Genomic DNA, 19,397 nt, shown 5'->3' with positions numbered 1-19,397 from the left:
GTTTTATGCTGAGGCAGTGAAGAAAGTAGCGGAGGATGGGTCAAGGATGAGGGATCCTGAGAGAATCCCTGTGAGTAGGCCTAGTAGATCTGTGACAGCACAGAGGGATAGGTCAATGACTGATGTATGCTTCATAACGATGGTTTTAATGAGTGTAGGGTTAGATGGTAGGGTCAGTTAAATGTTTTTACTTTCCCATTTTGTGGATCAAAATATAATTAATATATACCCCAGTCTTGGTGGCTGACATTGAATGCCATCCACCGTTAAACCTCAGCGAATAAGATAAAGGTTTAGCAACTCTGATGTAGGCCTACATTTACAATCCAGCAGACTATGGCGATAGGGTATCGAAGATTGGGTTATTTGCCCACCAAAGGTAGGAGCGGGGAAAACTACCCTACCCAGCATACATTGCAGCATGCAAACCGAAGTTGCAGCGCCAGCGTGAAGAAGGTAAAGCCGGAGATGCAGCTAGCAACACAGATCAGCTTTGAACGCTTTATTTAGTATCTAGATCGTTTCATGAACACATCCCAACGTATCAATGAAGTATTGTAAGATATAGAATGATTATGTGGTTGTGGTGTGTTCCTCCCTTTATTCAAAGTCAGCTAGCCAACCAGGCTACTAGCTAACGTTAGCTAGATATCTAACGTGGATTTCCATAACTGGTTTACTTCGTGGTGGACTACTCAACCCTCCATGTTTTTCTGCTGTCTTCCCGTCGAATACCATGACAAACAAAAGCTAGCTAGGATCGCTGTGAGATGCTCGAACTAGCTACTAATGTTGGGGGGCGTAGTCGCTGTGTTAGCTCGTGTCCATTGCACGACGACGAGATGCCCATGTTCTGTCGGGTTCCATATTTTTTTCATCGTAACTCACCAAAGTAAACATTTTTAGAGTGCGGGATTACTTTTCTCTGTATGTGCAGGGTGTAATTTCTCCCAAAATATGAGTACTTTGATTACCGTTAAAATACCCTGATCCACGCGTATGCGTGGGATCTGCACTACGAGCTGTGTGGACAAGAGCTTGTCTGGCGGTATCATTGAGCTGGATGGAGGACTTAGGCCCATTTTAGGATGGCAGCGCCATTGAGGTTTTTAAACAAGTTTAAGTAGTGAACTGAGTGGGACATCCTATAGGTTAAGGAAGGATCACATAATTCCATCCAGGTCATCATTAGGGATCAGCCAATTAATTATACACACGAGCAAACATCACATAACTGCAGGTGTCAGTAAATCGCCAACCTTGGCTTCATACCTGTTCAAACAACACTCCGGGTGGCAATATGACTCCTTTCAGTTTGTTTACACACTCCATAGTAGTAGAAGGAGGAAATTGAATACTTCAAAATGGAGATGGCCTCAGTGGCATTGCCCATGCTCTAGCAGATTTCATAATGGGACAGATACAATGTTGCGTCCTCTAACTACAATATCTCTATGGGTGGTATACAAGGCAACTCATAGTCGTTGCGTGATGGACCAGAGCTACTGTGTTGTATTCAGATCCATCTAAGTATATGACTCTGGTTGTATGTATGCAATGTAATCACAATTTACATATATGCAGTGAGTGGGTAACAGACTGTAATCTGCGTGTATTTATTATTATATATATATATTTTTTTTACAGATTGTCGCTACACCATTTCACTCTGGTATTGGTCACACCATGGCAAAAGTTGGAGCTGTCATCTATCCCCACACGTTTGTTGTCTTATCTGAGCTGAGCAGAATTCCAACCAGCTCCCACAACCTGTGAGTCTGCAACTCCAGTAAGATACGTCCTCACACTAACACAAACGGTAACATTACGTAGGATGTCAAACATGAAATTATCTGAAGGCCCTCGGTACTTACAGTACTCAATGTTCACACGACGCTGCAGAGGACTTATAGGCCTACTCCTCTGCAGTTGACTCACCACACCTGATGTCACACTTGACATCTTGTGTTGATGTTGTGCAACTGCTCTGAAATTATAGTTTCATTGTTTTTAGCTGTCAATGTACTTATTATTTACAGTATAGGCCAAAGCTTTAAATGGCTAGATCCGTATGGCTGTTTTTAATGTATATCTTTCTGTGTGTCAAGGGTGGAAGGACTGCCACCACCATTGAACCTCACTGATACAGAAAGTGGCGGTGTTGCAGCTCTACCAGGCTAAGGTCAGTCATTTCTTGACAAAGTGAAAATATTATAATGCATGCTATGTTACCATACATATATGTTTCAATTACCACTCAGAACAACCTTCTCATACTCTTCCAGGCTCTTGACCCCTTGACTGTGTGAAAGTCTTCATTTCTTCCTGTGGTATCAGACCCAGGCCCTTGAGAGCAATGTGTGAGCAAGAGGACCATGGAGACGGTGGCCGTAACAAGCTGTCCAACAGTGACGCCATCAAGCTGACAGATGACCTCTCTCTGAGTGACTCCGACCCTGAAGAGCGTAATGAGTCCATAGACCCAGAGGTGGAAGACTTGTCCTCATCTGATGATGAAGTGCACCAGAACTCCGGCCCTGGTCCCGGTCCCAAGAAACCCGCATTCAGTCTGACAGGTGGCAGCTCAAGCTTCTCCAACCGCAGCCGAAGCATCTTTGATTGCCTGGAGAGTGCCGCTAAGCTGTCCTCGTCCAATTTGGGACAGGACAATGTCATTGACGGGGTCTTTGCACGTCCCCCTCCACCCCCACTGCTGCCGAGTGGAAAGAAGTATGGGGAGAAGGTGGGGGAATTGGTCAGCAAGCCTCCTCAGAAGAGAGGAGTGCCAGATTACCTGGTGAATCCTGAGCGCTGGACGCGCTACGACCTGGAGGATGTGCCAGAGACCAGTGACAGCAAGAATAGCATGGTGGCTCAGCAGTACATACAAAGTCTGCAGCAGCAGAAGAAGGAGAACACGATGGAAGATGATCCTGAAGAGCCTTTTATACCTACTTTCAACCAGGGCCAGAGCAGTAGCTCAGAGCATAAGATCGTGTTCTCCAGGCCTAGCCGGCCACAGAAGGATGACGCTGAAGAAGTTAACAAGCCTGATCGAACCAAGAAGGTAGGGATGGGTCTCTGTCACTTAGATGATGATGAAGAAGAGGAGGGTATAGGCCTAGCAATCGCCCCACAACGCCCAAAGGAGAGTGAGCGGAAGAGGAAGTGGACCCCGGTGGGGGAAGAAGAGGGCGCGCTGAGTGATAGGAAGGATCAAACGCCTATTGGCTTCGTCATTAATAGGAACGTCAACAGGAAGAACTTCCGCAAGACATCAGAGAAAGAGGAGGACTGAGAGTACACATACTTGACCTCAATCAATTGAAGTCCTCTGGAAATAATGGAGGACCCTAAATATGGACAGTATTTTAGTGCTTCCCTGTAGAACCTCAAGCAGAGGAGTTTTTTTCCTAATCAAGGGAATGGTTTCGGCCTCTTGACTTTTCATCAGAATTAATGTAAAATGTGTATTTTGAATATTAACTTCAGACATGAAAATCACTTGTCAGTAATGCTAATGTATATTGCTGTTTCGAAGTCCAAAGAATATTGAATTTAGCTGTCAAGTATATTGGTGGAAGTGTAATGTAAACAATTGTATTTGTAGTAGACCCTTGTAAGTGGCATCATTTTTCATATTGCTGTAACTATTATTGATTATTGGAGCAGTAAAGTCTTCCCACAACTAAATAGTTTCTCTGTCACTTATGAATCTTTGTTCCTGTATTTTCCGTGACTGATGTGAAGCCAATAGGTTATATTACAGTATTTGAAGAATGTGCTTAGGAGAATCATAGACATTGCTACGTTCATATCAACTAATTAAATGCATTCGTTGGTTTCACAGATAAGAAAAGCCCATCATTTGCATGCACTTTCAGGAGTAGAGAGATATAAAGAGACTCAGTTTTGGTCACTAACTGTAGACCTATTAAACGACTGCAACTGTCCGATTATGACCAGATGGCCGCATTACTAATCCACCCGAAGCGTTCAATATCAGCGCCTCACCTTTTGAGAAGCATGACGCTACCTACCTGAAAGTAATTGACTCAGAAACGCGGAAGTGAAGTCAACTTATTTATTTTTTTTAGCTCAGTACAGTAGTTTTTCATATAGTTTTAGTATAATTAGAGCTCCCCGTCTGTCTGAAGTAGGGGTGAACGTTTCGTGAGTAATGAAGACAACTGCGCTCGAACGACAGAAGATGTGAATGGGGATTTTCAATATTCGTTCAATTTGGATAACGAGCGTATTGCAACATGTACTTAATGGATCCAGAGCAGGTGAGGAAGATTATTTATAAACAACTCACCTGCAAACAGTTTAGGAAACATGTTTTCATGTTGCCTACAGTATTTTGAATGAGTATAGAAATTGTTGGACTGAATAATGTATTTTTTAAATGTTATGCTCATGGATAATGGTAATGAAACTATTTTTTAGATACTTTGAGGTGACGGTCATAGCAGGTTAAAATCTATTTCCGTATAGCTATAACCTGTATCAGACATCTATAAGTTTGTGTGCAAGTATGCTGAGTTGTGTTATGTTACCGTACCAAAAGTGGTCTACAGTGCTTTATCTATGAACTAGATGTGGATCAAACACACCCTAGATCGAATCCATGAGCTGACAAGGTAAACATCTGTTGTTCTGCCCCTGAACAAGGCCGTTAACCCACTGTTCCCAGGCCGTCATTGTAAATAAGAATTTGTTCCTAGCTGACTTGCCTAGTTAAATAAAATATTACAGGTGTTTTATTTGGACTGAGAACACATGACTGTAGCTCATTGTAGCTGACGTTCCCTGAAACTATTTTCTGCCTCACCATGTGCAGTGCCTTTGAAAAGTATGCAGACCCCTTGACTTTTTTTTACACATTATGTTACGTTTCAGCATCGAGTCTTCTTGGGTATGATGCTGCAAGCTTGGTACATCTGTATTTGGGGAGTTTCTCCCATTCTTCTCTGCAGATCCTCTCAAACTCTGTCAGGTTGGATGGGGTGCGTTTCTGCACAGCTATTTTCAGGTCTCTCCAGAGATGTTAGATCGGGTTCAAGTCCGGGCTCTGGCTGGGACACTCAAGTACATTCAGAGACTTGTCCCGAAGCAACTCCTGCGTTGTCTTGGCTGTATGCTTAGGGTCATTGTCATGTTGGAAGGTGAACCTTCACCCCAGTCTGAGGTCCTGAGTGCTCTGGAGCAGGTTTTCGTCAAGGATCTCGCTGTACTTTGCTTTGTTCATCTTTGCCTCGATTCTGACTTGTGTCCCAGTAACTGCCGCTGAGAAATATCCCCACAGCATTTTTTATTTTTTATTTCTCTTTTATTTAACCAGGTAGGCCAGTTGAGAACAAATTCTCATTTACAACTGCAACCTGGCCAAGATAAAGCAAAGCAGTGCAACACAAACAACAAAACAGAGTTACACATGGAATAAACAAACGTACAGTCAATAACACAATAGAAAAAAAATCTATATACCGTGTGTGCAAATTAGGGAGGTAAGGCAATAAATAGGCCATAGTGGCAAAGTAATTACAATTTAGCAATTAAACACTAGAGTGATAGGTGTGCAGAAGATTCATGTGCAAGTAGAGGTACTGGGGTGCAAAGGAGCAAAAATAAAATAATAACAATATGGGGATGAGGTAGTTGGATGGGCTATTTACATGCATGATGCTGCCACCCCCATGCTTCACCGTAGGAATGGTGCCAGGTTTCCTCCAGAAGTGACCCTTGGCATTTAGGCCAAAGAGACCAGAGAATCTTGTTTCTCATGGGGTGAGAGTCTTTAGGTGCCTTTTGGCTAACTCCAAGCAGGCTGTCATGTGCCTTTTACTGAGGAGTGGTTTCCTTCTGGCCACTCTACCATAAAGGCCTGATTGGTAGAGTGCTGCAGAGATGGTTGTCCTTCTGGAAGGTTCTCCCATCTCCACAGAGGAACTCTAGAGCTCTGTCAGAGTGACCATCGGCTTCTTAGTCACCTCCCTGACCAAGGCCCTTCTCCCCCCAAGACTTGGTGGTTCCAAACTTCTTCCATTTAAGAATTATGGAGGCCATTGTGTGCTTGGGGACCTTCAATGTTGCAGACATTTTTTGGTACCCTTCCCCAGATCTGCGCCTCGACACAATCCTGTCTCGGAGCTCTACAGACAATCCCTTCGTCATCAGGGCTTGGTTTTTGCTCTGACATGCACTGTCAACTGTGGGACCTTATAGACAGGTGTGTACCTTTCCAAATCATGTCCAGTCAATTGAATTTACCACAGGTGGACTCCAAGTTGTAGAAACATCTCAAGGATGATCAATGGAAACCGGATGTACCTGATCTCAATTTCGAGTCTCATAGCAAAGGGTTTGAATCCTTATGTAAATAAGGTATTTCTGTTCAAATGTTTTAATAAATTAGCAAATAATTCTAAAAACATTTGTCGTTATAGGGTATTGTATGTAGATTGCTGAGGAATTGTTTTTATTTAATCCATTTTAGAACAAGGCTGTAACGTAACAAAATGTGGAAAAAGTCAAGTGGTCTGAATACTTTCCGAGGGCACTGTATAGGCTGGATTCATTGCAGCAGCTAAATAAATAAATTATAAAAAAATCAGACCAACTTAAAATATTTCCCAGATTTAAAGGTTGCTTATCTGGCCTTTTGTGTTTTAAAGCATAACTTCACCTGCATGCTTTAGATGAGATCTTTGAGAAATTGTCAGGTCAGCTTTTTACCTTGGACCATGTTTCTCTGAAGAGTGTCTATGATTTATGTGATGCTGAGGCCTGATGTATGACACCATTCCTCTGGCAACCCATGCCATATCCACTACACAGTACCCTACATCAGAGCCAGCCTCCTTTCAACGTTTGCCTGGTCTTCTTGGCTGTGCTCCTGGTGAAACAGGTTATCTCATTAAATCTTATGCACTAAAGAGGGTAATAGTGGCACACTTCCAAAATATAATCAGTCAAGATTGGATCATATCTCTCGAGACATAGCAGAGCATAGAACTCCCACCCACTGAGTATGAGGAGCAGTCTATGGAATATTTTCACTGACGGGCGTGTTGGAGCATGTCATCTGGAAAATCCTGTGGGAGTCTGGAAGAATGAAAGTAAAAGACTGACAGGCTTTAGAGAGAAACATGCATAACAACAGAGATGGCAAGAGGGATGGCCCAGTTGCCTTTATTTGTTTTACCCCTTTGCTTAGAGATGTGTGTTATTGACATCTCATGGACTGTAACTGTATAAAGGAATTTGCCTAGTGCCCCTTTTTTCGACACAGGATATTGAAGCCACAATTACAATTTGGCTGTAGTGAATGAAGGCACATCATTGACCATTATGTTAGCTGAGAGGTTCCTTGTGGTCCATGTTGACTGGCACATTCCTGGCGGACCACTTCAGTGAGGTGGGGAGGAGGGCTAGCCCTTGTATCACAAGAGAGATGTCAAATTGTCCCTCTTTGTTACCCTGTGTTTTAGGATGATATTGAGTTGCAGGAGAGAAACACGGATGGCTTTGACAATACCATGGAGGCATTACTCCCAATTCTGGTGAGACCGCACAACACACACCATCTATTCATTTCACTGCATTCATAACTTAGAGACATACATAGTCATACAGGTGATAATTATTCAAGCTGTTTATATGACAGTCCCTAGAATACAGAAAAGCTTGTATGTCTCCCATAGCACCAGCAGAGAACATATGATTATGTTCTAGTTGCTGACAAAGTTGAGGACCAGGATCACCCAAAGTTTCTGAAGCAGGTGGCTTTTATTGACCACCTGAGGAAGAAAAACATGAAAGTAACAGTGAGTTTGTTACTTGATTAAATCACATTTAAATTCCATATGGAGTGATGTTGAGGCAATGTTACTTTATTGGGTTGTGTACAATATTTTATTGGGATGTGTACAACTGTAAAGAATGTGTGACATTTATACTGTAACATCATGGCCAATCCTCCCAAAATGAACCTGGTTCAATGCTAATCATGAACTTTGCCTTTTTGTGTCAGAAAATCGTTCATGATGACAAGGTGTTTTATGGTGTCCGGGCCCCAAAGGAGATCTTTGACAAGTACAGGTACCTACTAAAGGTGTCTGATTCTTGCAACTGGAGCGGCGACCGGAAATGTGCCAGGGTTCCTCACTCAACCAGGTGAGATGCATTGAACTCTCACTCTTGCCATTCCATATGCAAATAACGTTAACTTCCAACATGTCCTCTTACCTTGTTCCTGTTTTTCTTTCAGAATCAGAGTAGTGCATTACATCCTACACCACACCCATATCAACACAGGAGGTATGTGAAGTGCTCCCTCCATTGATCTCTTTAGCAACATATTTGTCCCTGACTTCAATTGTTCTGCACTCCTAACCATCTTTTTAATTTAAACACAACAGAGAACCTCAGAGAGCTCCAGGAGAAGGGTGTCTTTGAGGCCGCGTTCTGCCTGCATGAGGTAAAAACAAAAAACATCAATATTTGAATACCTGATTACTTGTTCAATTGTGAGGGGCATTGTAGCTGTTTATGTCTTGTATGATCGTAAGTAGCCCATATGAAATTAATTGATGTGAAATACATCTACAGTATGAGCCTCTTTCTGTTTTTATAGAGGAACAAGCAAAAGGTGTTGAAACAAAAGTGGGCACGATGGTCTGCTCTCTGTACGACCCAGCCTGTCGATGATGTCAGGTAAGACCTTCTATATATCCTGCTGTGTTTCTGTGTCTTTTGGTTTCACAGTGGCCTTTCCTCAATTGGATTTATTCAACTCTTGCTTCCTCTCACCTCCATCCTCTCTGGCCTCCTTTTGAAAAAGGTCATAGGTAATCAAGGAGACACGTCAAGCAGGGGAAAAGTGGACAAAATTGTGCTTGTAATTAATGAGACTCCTTGTCCAATAGCACATTGACGAAAATTACGTTTACAGGGTGGAATCCCCAAGTAAATGTATACAGTGATACAAACAAATGTAGCTAGCTAGTTGTGCAAGACATGTTGTAGATAAATGATCAATAGAATATTGTTATGAAATGTTTGCATGCTTTTCTCCTTCAAGAAAACAATAGCTGATTTCAAAGTGGGTGTGGAAGATTAAAACTCTTCCACAAAGGAATCATGTAGGATTCATTTGTGCTTCCATGCCAAAATGAGGCTATCGAGGAAGGGAGGACCCTCTTCAGTTTGCCTACAAAAAATTGTTGCTCTCCTTGACCACTTATCGGTTTCCAGGTCAACGAGGAGAGAGGACTGGGGAGAGAGGGTGGAGAACAGACTTTTGCCCAATGAAGAAAAGGCCTCTCACTTTCAAAGCAATTAAATCTGTTACCAAGAAGTATGCCAGCTAGTGGTTATATCCACACAGAACTTTGGGTTTGCCGATGCAGCTAAACGTGATGTGCTTACCTAAAGCAGGATTTCCCAAACTCGGTCCTGGGCCCGCCCCTGGGTGCTCGTTTTGTTTTATTCCCTAGCACCACACAGCTGATTCAAATAACCAACTCATCATCAAGCTTAGTTTAAACCAGCTAAGAACAGCCCGTAGCTATGGTATATTGGCCATATACCACACCCCCTCATGCCTTATTGCTTAAATATACAGCATGCAAATAGCAATACAACATGTCATTTACGTCAGTCATGTGAAAGGGAAATTATCAAGATAAACTACATGTTAATTAAATATTTATTTTAATCCCCCTGGAAACCTAGTAAGGGGTGTTAACTGATTAGGAATGTCCTTTTCCTGGTTTGAATTTGAACATGCAAACTGAAATGTATCTATGTCTGTCAGGAGTTACTTTGGAGAGAAGGTGGCTCTGTATTACCTGTGGTTGGGCTGGTACACCATCCTGCTGGTCCCTGCAGCCATTCTGGGTGTGATTGTGTTCCTGTATGCACTGGCTTTCTTCAACACCAGCCCCCTCATGTGAGTTGACAGGCCCACTGAGACAAATTCTTTATTAAGCTGATTGGTGCTGACATTTTAGTAGGAATAAAAAATTGGTTACATGGCGTTGCTCCTCTTTAAAACTCATGTGTTTCTGAAGGTGCATTGTGTGTCTTCATATTACAGAAAAGAGGTCTGTGAGTCTGACACTGTTATGTGCCCGAGGTGTGACAAATGGTGTCAAGTATGGCAGCTGCGTGACACCTGTACCTATGCCAAGGTAACTCATGTCATTCTACCATACTGCATTGCAAACTTTACTATTTAAAAAATAGTTAATGAAGTTTGTATGTTCAAAATGTGTCTTGTGTGCAGGTGAGTCCTCTGTTTGACAATGAGGGGACGGTGTTCTTTGCTATGTTCATGGCAGTGTGGGGTAAGTCTCTCACACAGGATAAAACTGATTATTTCCACCCAATACATTTTTAATTCAGATAAATCTAGACATTGTTATGACTCATGCCCATATTTTTCCAGCTACCATTTTTCTGGAGCTGTGGAAGAGACACAAAGCAACGTTTGTGTCTAAATGGAAAGTATTTGACTGGTGTGAGGAAGAGGTATGGCTTCACTTAGGCTTAAGAAACCATTATATGTCTGGATATACTGTAGGAAGGTTTTAGCATGGTTTAGGTTGTCTGTTACTCATTCATATTATCCAATCATATGCTCTTTCAAGTAACTAAAATAATGTCCCATTGATTACTGTCATCTTATGGTAGTGATCCATTGTGTGATTGATATGACCACAGACCTCTGTGGTATAATCCTGAATATTGTTCCATCTGGCCTGCAGGAGGAGCTCATCCTGGGAGTAGTCAATGATCCAGACTGCCATCCCAAAGAGTTTCGCCATTCTTATCTGCGCAGCACTCTAGTTCTGGTGCTGGTCACTCTCATGGTCAGTCCCAGTCAGTCACTCAGTACCATATTGAAACAGACATAGCAATTTTCATCCTGGGCTATACCAGTGTTTAGCTCCGGTTCAGTCATTGTTGTCCTCTCACTGTGTGTGTGTGTTCTTTTACCAGTTGGTTCTGATCATCGGGCTAACCCACGCTCTGGTGGTGTTCCGTGTGGTTGCTGCTGTGCTGTTGTCAGAGGGAACATGGGAGTTTGTAAGGGACCATGCCAACACTGTAGCAGTAATGCTGGGTGCTGTACTACACTACTTCACCATGCAAGTTATGACCAGAGTAAGTTCAACCAGCAACCCCTCTAAGTCATGTAGACCTGCACAGTCCCTAACTCTTCTCCTCTCTTACCCGGATAGGTCAACAAGGCCGTGGCCTTCAAGCTGTGTGAGATAGGTGAGTCTGAAGAGGAACATCTTAATTTGGATGAGCAGAACATATGTTTATATTGAACATTTTCATTTACAATCAAACATGTACAGTTGAAGATGAAAGTTTACATACACCTTAGCCAAATACATTTGAACTCAGTTTTTCACAATTTCTGACATTTAATCCTAGTAAACATTCCCTGTATTAGGTCAGTTAGGATCACCACTTTATTTTAAGAATGTGAAATGTCAGAATAATAGAGAATGATTTATTTCAGCTTTTATTTCTTTCATCACATTCCCAGTGGGTCAGAAGTTTACATGCACTCAATTAGTATTTGGTAGCATTGCCTTTAAATTGTTTAACTTCGGTCAAGTGTTTCAGATAGCCTTCCACAAGCTTCCCACAATATGTTGGGTGAATTTTGGCACATTCCTCCTGACAGAGCTGATGTAACTGAGTCAGGTTTGTAGGCCTCCTTGCTTGCACACAGTTCTGCCCACAAATTTTCTATAGGATTGAGGTCAGGGCTTTGTGATGGCCAATACTTTGACTTTGTTGTCCTTAAGCCATTTTGTCACAAATTTGGAAGTATGCTTTGGGTCATTGTCCATTTGGAAGACCCATTTGCGAGCAAGCTTTAACTTCCTGACTGATGTCATAAGATTTTGCTTCAATATATCCACGTAATTTTCCTGTCAGGATGCCATCTATTTTGTGAAGTGTACCAGTCCCTCCTGCAGCAAAGCACCACCACAACATGATGCTGCCACCCCCTTGCTTCACGGTTGGGATGGTGTTCTTCAGCGTGCAAACCTCTCCCTTTTTCCTCCTAACATAATGATGGTCATTATGGCCAAACGGTTCTATTTCTGTTTCATCAGACCAGAGGACATTTCTCCAAAAAGTAAGATCTTTGTCCCCATGTGCAGTTGCAAACCGTAGTCTGGCTTTTTTATGGCGGTTTTGGAGCAGGGCTTTGCTGAGCGGCCTTTCAGGTTATGACGATATAGGACTCATTTTACTGTGGATATAGATACATTTGTACCTGTTTCCTCCAGCATCTTCACAAGGTCCTTTGCTGTTGTTCTGGGATTGATTTGCACTTTTAGCACCAAAGTACGTTCATCTCTAGGAGGCAGAACGCGTCTCCTTCCTGAGCGGTATGATGGCTGTGTGGTCCCACGGTGTTTGTACTTGCGTACTATTGTTTGTACAGATGAACGTGGTACCTTCAGGCGTTTGGAAATTGCTCCCAAGAATGAACCAGCCTTGTGAACGTCTACAATTTTGGCTTGGCTGATTTCTTTTGCTTTTCCTGATGTAAAGCAAAGAAGCACTGAGTTTGAAGGTAGGCCTTGAAATACATCCACAGGTATACCTCCAATTGACTCAAATTATGTCAATTAGCCTATCACAAGCTTCAAAAGCCATGACATAATTGTCAGTAGTTTTCCAATCTGTTTAAAGGCACAGTCAACGTAATGTATGTAAACTTCTGACCCACTGGAATTGTGATACAGTGAATTATAAGTGAAATAATCTGTCTAAACAATTTTTGGAAAAATTACTTGTCATGCACATAGTAGATGTCCAAACCGACTTGCCAAAACTATAGTTTGTTAACAAGAAATTTGTGGAGTGGATGAAAAATAAGTTTTAATGACTCCAACCTAAGTGTATGTAAACTTCCAACTTCAACTGTACATGTTCATCACTTTCATTCTATCAGATGGAATTGTACTTAACTTCTTTCACTGACTCACTTAGCTAATGTTGCTGCTTTTGCCTGCAGAGAAGACACAGTCGCTTGCAGCCACTGAGAGGAGCTTCACTGTCAAGATGTTTACCTTCCAGTTCTTCACCCTCTTCTCCTCGCTCGTATATGTGGCATTTTTCCTGGGCAGGTACTGAGTGCAACGTGTGTGTGTAGTATTAATATTTGATCGGGCTGACGGTACATGGGGCTCCTGAGGGACACAGTGGTCTAAGGCACTGCATCTCAGTGCTAGAGGTGTCACTACAGAACCTGGTTTGATCCCATGCTGTATCACAACCGGCCGTGTTTGGGAGTCCCATAGGGCGGCGCCCAGCGTCATCCGGGTTAGGGTTTAGCCGGGGTAGGCCGTCATTGTAAATAAGATTTTTTTCTTAACTGACTTGCCTAGTTAAATCAAATAAATAAAAGATTGCAGACTAGCCTAAAACCAAGGGGAAAACTGTTGGTAAAGTACTGCTCTGTGTCAGCTGTCATGGGCAGCCTAGCTGTACGGAGAAGGTGCTTTCTGTATCCTCAAGTGTCCATGTATCTTGAAATGTTTGAGTCCTGAACCATAAATGTGTAAGTATTTGAAATGTTTATGCATATGTGCTTACATTTAATGAATCTAACACGTTGTTCTCGTGCATAGGATAAATGGTCGCCCAGGCAGCTATGTTCGTATTTTTGGTAAATGGAGATTGGAGGAGGTGGGTAGCTCATCACTATTATATATATTTTTTAAAGTATTACTTAACATGGGATTATGACATGGTTGAATGGTTTGGATTGTCTTTAGACTGTTGCCATATCTGCCTTTTCCTGTCCTTACCAGTGTCATCCCAGTGGCTGCCTCACTGACCTCTTCATTCAAATGGCCGTCATCATGGTGCTCAAACAGACACTGAATAACATCTTTGAGTTTATTGTGCCGTAAGTACAATATATAGCTATGGTTTTCTACCTGCTTAACATAGATACATTCTGAGGAAATGAATAGGTTGAATAAGCCCTTTGATGTGTTGAGTAAGCTTTTGGTAATTCAAATAAACGTCTGACTGTCAGTCAGATGACAAAACCCCATGTAAAAATGAATTATAGTTAATGAATTGAATTAATTCTAATGAACCGAATTGGACATCCAAAGTGGAGCATCATACTTTCTCACTTTAGGTTGTCCTATGTTGTTGTGCAGCTGGTTCAAGAGTTACTTCAAAAGGACTACAACTAAGAAGCTGGAGAGGAAGTGTGGCGACTGCTACAAAAATGCATGTCGCGAAGAGGAGAAGAGGGGCCATGACCCATGTGATATCTGCAAGCTGCATGATTGGCTGCGCAACTACGATCTGAATGACGTAAACTTTTTCAGTCTCTTCAATGAGTTTCTGGAAATGGGTACGTCACATTAACAAGTCACTACCTTTCATGGATGTCTAAGTCCAAAGTCTTTATTTATTTCACCGAAGTGATTCTATCTCTCTCTTACACTGTGATTCATGGTTTCTTTTATGTTCAATGATTCTGCCCAGTTGTTTTTATTGACTTCCCAATCCCCTGTGTTGAATATTAAATCTCTGTTGTGTTATTACACTCTTCTCATGCAGTTCTTCAGTTCAGTTTTACCACCATCTTTGTGGCGGCCTTCCCTCTGGCCCCTCTACTGGCCCTCATCAACAATATCTTTGAGATCCGTCTGGATGCCATCAAGATGGTCAGCTTGGAACGCAGATTAGTCCCCAAGAAAACCAATAATATTGGTGAGTTAAACAGTATATGCAAAAGCTTGTGCTTCTCTGGTAAACTCCTTACCATGTTTTTGTTGGGGCTTGTATGCTCATCCCATAATATGATTTCTCAGGTATATGGATCAAAGTTCTGGAAGCTATTGGTGTTCTGGCTGTCATTGCCAATGGGCTAGTCATTGGGGTGTCCTCAGACTTCATCCCTCGGCTGGTCTATCGCTATCACTACGGTCCCTGTGCCAATGGAGAAGAAAATGTACAGTAAGTTCTACTGTAGCACATTATGCAGTGACTGGTGCATGAGTTGCACCTACAGTAGAGTAGACCTCTCACACATGGTCTGGACTCTTAAAACAATGAATGCCATAGTAATAATGTAGATAATGTCATCTGATAGACCACTGCGCCACTCAGGAGGCTCGAATGTAGTTTAAGGCACTGCATTGCAGTGATTGAGGGGCCACTACAGACCCTGGTTTGGTCCCGGACTGTGTCGCAGCCGGCCATGACCGGGAGACCCATGAGGCGGCGCACAATTGGCCCAGCGTCGTCCGTTTGGCCGGCCGGGATGTCCCTGTCCCATCACGCTCTAGCGACTTCTGTGGCGGGCCGGGCGCATGCACGATGACACGGTTGCAAGTTGTACGGCGTTTTCTCCCACACATTGGTGCGGCTGGCTTCCGGGTTAAGCGAGCAATGTGTCAAGAAGCAGAGCGGCTTGGCAGGGTCGTGTTTCGGAGGACACATGGCTCTCGACCTTCGCCTCTCCCAAGTCCATACGGGAGTTGCAGCGATGGGACAAGACTGTATCTACCAATTTTGATATCACGACAATTGGGGAGAAAAATAAAATAAAGACTACATTTGCTACTGTCTCTCTATTGAAACTGTTCCAAAGGCAGAGTTCAACAGTTCCCTAGTTTAGTCTTTATTGGCATAAGTAACCATGCTGTGGATAAACACTGGTGGCAGATGTCAAGGACATCCTAAAGTTGTAATAATACTGACTCGCCATGCTATCATGTGACTATTTGTTTGAAATGTATTTCCAATTATGATTTTGTATAAGCAAGCTAAGTTGTATGTTTTGTGTTGATTCATGGGGCATTACTTTTTGGGTTCTCAAAACGGTTAGCTGCATAAAACCTCATGAGTTGGAGAAGGGTTTGTTTTTATATGACCATAATCCCTTTCCCCCCTTATAGCTGTATGAAGGGCTATATCAACGACACCCTATCCACTGTTCATATAACAGACCTGAATGTGCGGAAGGACTTTTTCCCCAGTCAACTGATCACAGAGAGCGGCTTCAATGTTACACAATGCAGGTGGGCATCTGTGAGGCACAACTAGGTCACTACGGAAGCTACTATTTACCAAAGCCTGGCTCAACCCTACTGCCCATCTCTGAATTTCACTGTTTATATTAACAAAGTGTTTGAATAATCAGAAACCAAAGCAACCAATTCTCCTCAGGCATCCATACATGTAGCTAGAGTCTATGCAGTCACAGAAAGAAACCCAGTCCAGTGATACCAGTAGTTGTTGAGAGAGATTGTTGATGGTGAAACTGGTGTGTGTTCCCAGCTATAAAGACTACAGAAATGATGTTGACTACAGCCTCACCTCCCAGTTCTGGCTCATCATGGCTGTACGCTTTGCCTTCGTCGTCCTATTTGAGGTATGTCTTTCTTTGCATCTGTGAATGTGTATTTACGTCAAACTACTTACATTATTTTCAGTTTAGTTTTGGCACATCAGGAATCACTGAATTCCATGTTATTGATTTTAATTAAGCTCTGCACCCATGATCCAATCAAACATTATTTAAAATCATGACACTTTACAATAAAACTAAAGATGTAAAAGCAAACGCCAAGGATGTCTAAAACTATAAAATCACTTGTTAAAGGCCAAGCTAAAAAGGTGAGTTTAGGGTTTTGTCAAAACCTTATCCTTGCAACTCCAAATGGCAATTGAGCAATACCAAATATCATGGATATGATTGAACAAGCCTGTCTGTCTTTCACCTCTATCTGTAGCATGTAGTGGTCATCTTTAAATGCATTGCTGCCTGGTTTGTGCCTGACTCCCCCATGCTGGTGAAGAACGACAGACTGAAGGACAAACTCAGTAGGCTCAAAGATGAACTGCAGTGAGTTAAAACATATGGTTATAGACTACCACAATATTCCTGGTATGAACATGTATGATTAAGTGTTGTCGTACTTCATCTGCATGGAACTTATTATCACCATAGTGATTTCCATGATCGGATTAAAACAAATGTTGTCTGTGTTGACAGGGAAATGAAGTACAGCCAGTCCACAGATGTGTGATGACCACAACGGAGGAACATCCTGAGACATGACCAGCATGACTTTGAAGCCCATGAAAAATACACATTAAAAGTGATGCTCTCTGCACTGACCTGAGATCAGCATCTTACAGAATAGTTAGCGCCTGGTTGTTATGAGAGGTAGGACAGCTCCATCTCCCAACACCTCTGCGTTTTCTCCCACATGGTCAATGCTGTTTATACCTGTGTGATTAATGGCCACCCGTGGCGCTTGCGAGGGTGTCTCGATAGCCGATCGGGGCAACAAGTTTCTACGAGGATTAAACGGCTCCAAACTGTATTTCACATATAAGCAAGTGTACCCCAATATAAATGAAGCAATATACTGACAGACTAACCCCAGATACCAGACGCCAAACCACAACTGGGGTTCATAAGAAGAGGTCCATATAACATTGTATTTTCTTGAATGACTGATGACCCAGCAGTAGCCTCAGCCGAGTCCCCAACAACCAGATGTTCTGGTTTTCAGGGGAAATGGAAAGAGAGCCTGTGACGCAACTTCCGCTTTTGGACGTTAACAAGGCGACACTCCATCTTAACTCCTCCTCCACATTTACCGGATTGGTTGAACAGTGCAGAAGATAAAGTTTTTTTTCTTCTCGTCAAGACCAGTATGTAGGGGATCTAGTTTCAGGCATTTATTTTTCCTAATCACAAGGGGATCATCGCAGTCTCTCAGAAGTTTGGTTGGTGCATAAAACGTGTGAATTCAGATAAATAAAAAGGTGTGATGGGTCCGTGCACCAAACATGTTTTCACTGCATCAGGGATAGCGTACAGGCTTTTCGACTTTGCAGCCTTCTTCAGTGTGCAGATTTATTTTCTGCCTGCTACATTAGGTTAACCTAGCAGGGATACCTATACATTAACAGAGTTGGGGTTAATTTTGTTTCACAAACTGTACGTGCTATACAAATGGAAAACCTGAGTTGAAATGTATTGACTCCCTTACTCTGGCCAATATGAATGTTTTACAAAGAACTGCGGTAGTTTTATTTTTGGTAAGGGTGTAACAACCTGTTTTGCAAATACTGTACTGATGTTTCCTGTTTACATGCTTTTAGTAACCTCAATGTTCTCTCAACATAAAGAATCACAAAGTGTGAATAATGTAATTTATCTTTGAAATATTAATATCTTTGTTATATAATTATGCATCTCTTAACTTTACTTTTAATCCACTGCATTAATTCTTTATTTGAAATGATATTCGGGAAAATTGTTATCGCTTTTTAAATTCAAACATAGGTCAACAATGTTGACCTTTTGTAAAAACATTTAAGTATAATTCAGAAATGACTTGAGCCAATACCTATGGATATTGTATTGTTGTTGGAAAGGTGTACATTTTGAGTTGCTTTACTGTTTTGTTTTTTTATTGTACATACAGTATGTGACAGGGTTTTGCTCATCAGTCTATCACCTGCGTGAAAGTGCATTGTAATTTTGTCCTTTTGCTTCTCACTTTTGATGGACAGACGGGACAAAGATTAAAGCTTGCAGTGATTTTACTCTCAGCTGAATGTGTACTTGAGGACTTTTTTTTGGTAAGCTAAGTAGACACAATTAACTGCCATTTGGTGGACCACACCCTGTCTATTTCTCTGACAAGTTAAGCCTGATCAACAACAAAAAAATACTTTTTACATTAGGTCAGGTAAATAAAATAAAGAGAGATGTTAGAGACAATTGGTCCATTAGACGGTTGCTATGAAACAACCCTCTATGACCATAATGTCTGTATACCACAAGAGGGCAGAGTGGTCTTCTCTCCTACAGCCCAAAGTTACATACAGCACTAAACTACATAACCTACCTTGTGTAAACAGTTTTGGTGAAGGGAAATGAAAGGGGTCATCTACATGGTCTGCTAAAAGCAGTTCCTAACTACATGTCATCTTATTGTAGATAAAACTATTCTATCCATGTCCCCTGGCCTGTCATTTCATTGAGAGTTCCTCCCCTCTATTAGAGTTAAACCCAAAATATTCTCAGTGTTCCAATAACTTAAATCCTCTTAGTGGGTTCACTTCATATCTGGAATGCATTCAGTGAGGTTGCAGAAATACTAATGTAACACAGCATATAAAATACTTTTGTTCTTATTTTAAAAATGGCATGTTTATGTGGACATACAGTGCCTTGCGAAACTATTCGGCCCCCTTGAACTTTGCGACCTTTTGCCACATTTCAGGCTTCAAACATAAAGATATAAAACTGTATTTTTTTTGTGAAGAATCAACAAGTGGCGCACAATCATGAAGTGGAACGA

General features: G+C 42.0%; 2 protein-coding genes across 2 annotated transcripts; both read left to right on the top strand.

Annotated features, from left to right (window-relative positions):
* The first annotated feature begins 2,356 nt into the window (after positions 1-2,356).
* LOC110506643 (U5 small nuclear ribonucleoprotein TSSC4) lies at positions 2,357-3,693 on the top strand. The gene has a single exon (XM_036964568.2). It carries the CDS (start codon positions 2,357-2,359, stop codon positions 3,296-3,298), a length of 942 nt encoding a protein of 313 aa, XP_036820463.1. The 3' UTR covers positions 3,299-3,693.
* A 326-nt stretch (positions 3,694-4,019) lies between these two features.
* On the top strand, positions 4,020-18,642 carry LOC110506641 (anoctamin-9). The gene is made up of 24 exons (XM_021586413.3): positions 4,020-4,289; positions 7,494-7,565; positions 7,707-7,829; positions 8,036-8,178; positions 8,273-8,322; positions 8,424-8,482; positions 8,639-8,718; positions 9,821-9,955; positions 10,103-10,196; positions 10,292-10,352; positions 10,454-10,536; positions 10,773-10,877; positions 11,008-11,172; positions 11,250-11,286; positions 13,058-13,169; positions 13,674-13,731; positions 13,857-13,954; positions 14,217-14,416; positions 14,626-14,778; positions 14,880-15,024; positions 15,969-16,091; positions 16,351-16,444; positions 16,806-16,918; positions 17,069-18,642. The coding sequence occupies exons 1-24, from the start codon at positions 4,266-4,268 to the stop codon at positions 17,100-17,102; spliced, it is 2,361 nt and encodes a 786-aa protein (XP_021442088.2). The 5' UTR covers positions 4,020-4,265; the 3' UTR covers positions 17,103-18,642.
* Positions 18,643-19,397: the final 755 nt, after the last annotated feature.

Source organism: Oncorhynchus mykiss, chromosome 26 (assembly GCF_057628025.1).
Source record: "Oncorhynchus mykiss isolate SJ-2025 chromosome 26, ASM5762802v1, whole genome shotgun sequence".
Lineage (NCBI taxonomy): Eukaryota > Metazoa > Chordata > Actinopteri > Salmoniformes > Salmonidae > Oncorhynchus > Oncorhynchus mykiss.
This window is presented reverse-complemented; position numbering and strand designations above follow the sequence as displayed.

Excerpts from the sequence above, each read along its gene's own strand:
- LOC110506643 (XM_036964568.2), top strand. The coding sequence starts at position 2,357 with ATGTGTGAGCAAGAGGACCATGGAGACGGTGGCCGTAACAAGCTGTCC.
- LOC110506641 (XM_021586413.3), top strand. The coding sequence starts at position 4,266 with ATGTACTTAATGGATCCAGAGCAG. Across the intron at positions 15,025-15,968 it reads AATGGAGAAGAAAATGTACA|CTGTATGAAGGGCTATATCA; the intron begins GTAAGTTCTACT and ends CCCCCCTTATAG. Across the intron at positions 16,919-17,068 it reads AGGCTCAAAGATGAACTGCA|GGAAATGAAGTACAGCCAGT; the intron begins GTGAGTTAAAAC and ends CTGTGTTGACAG.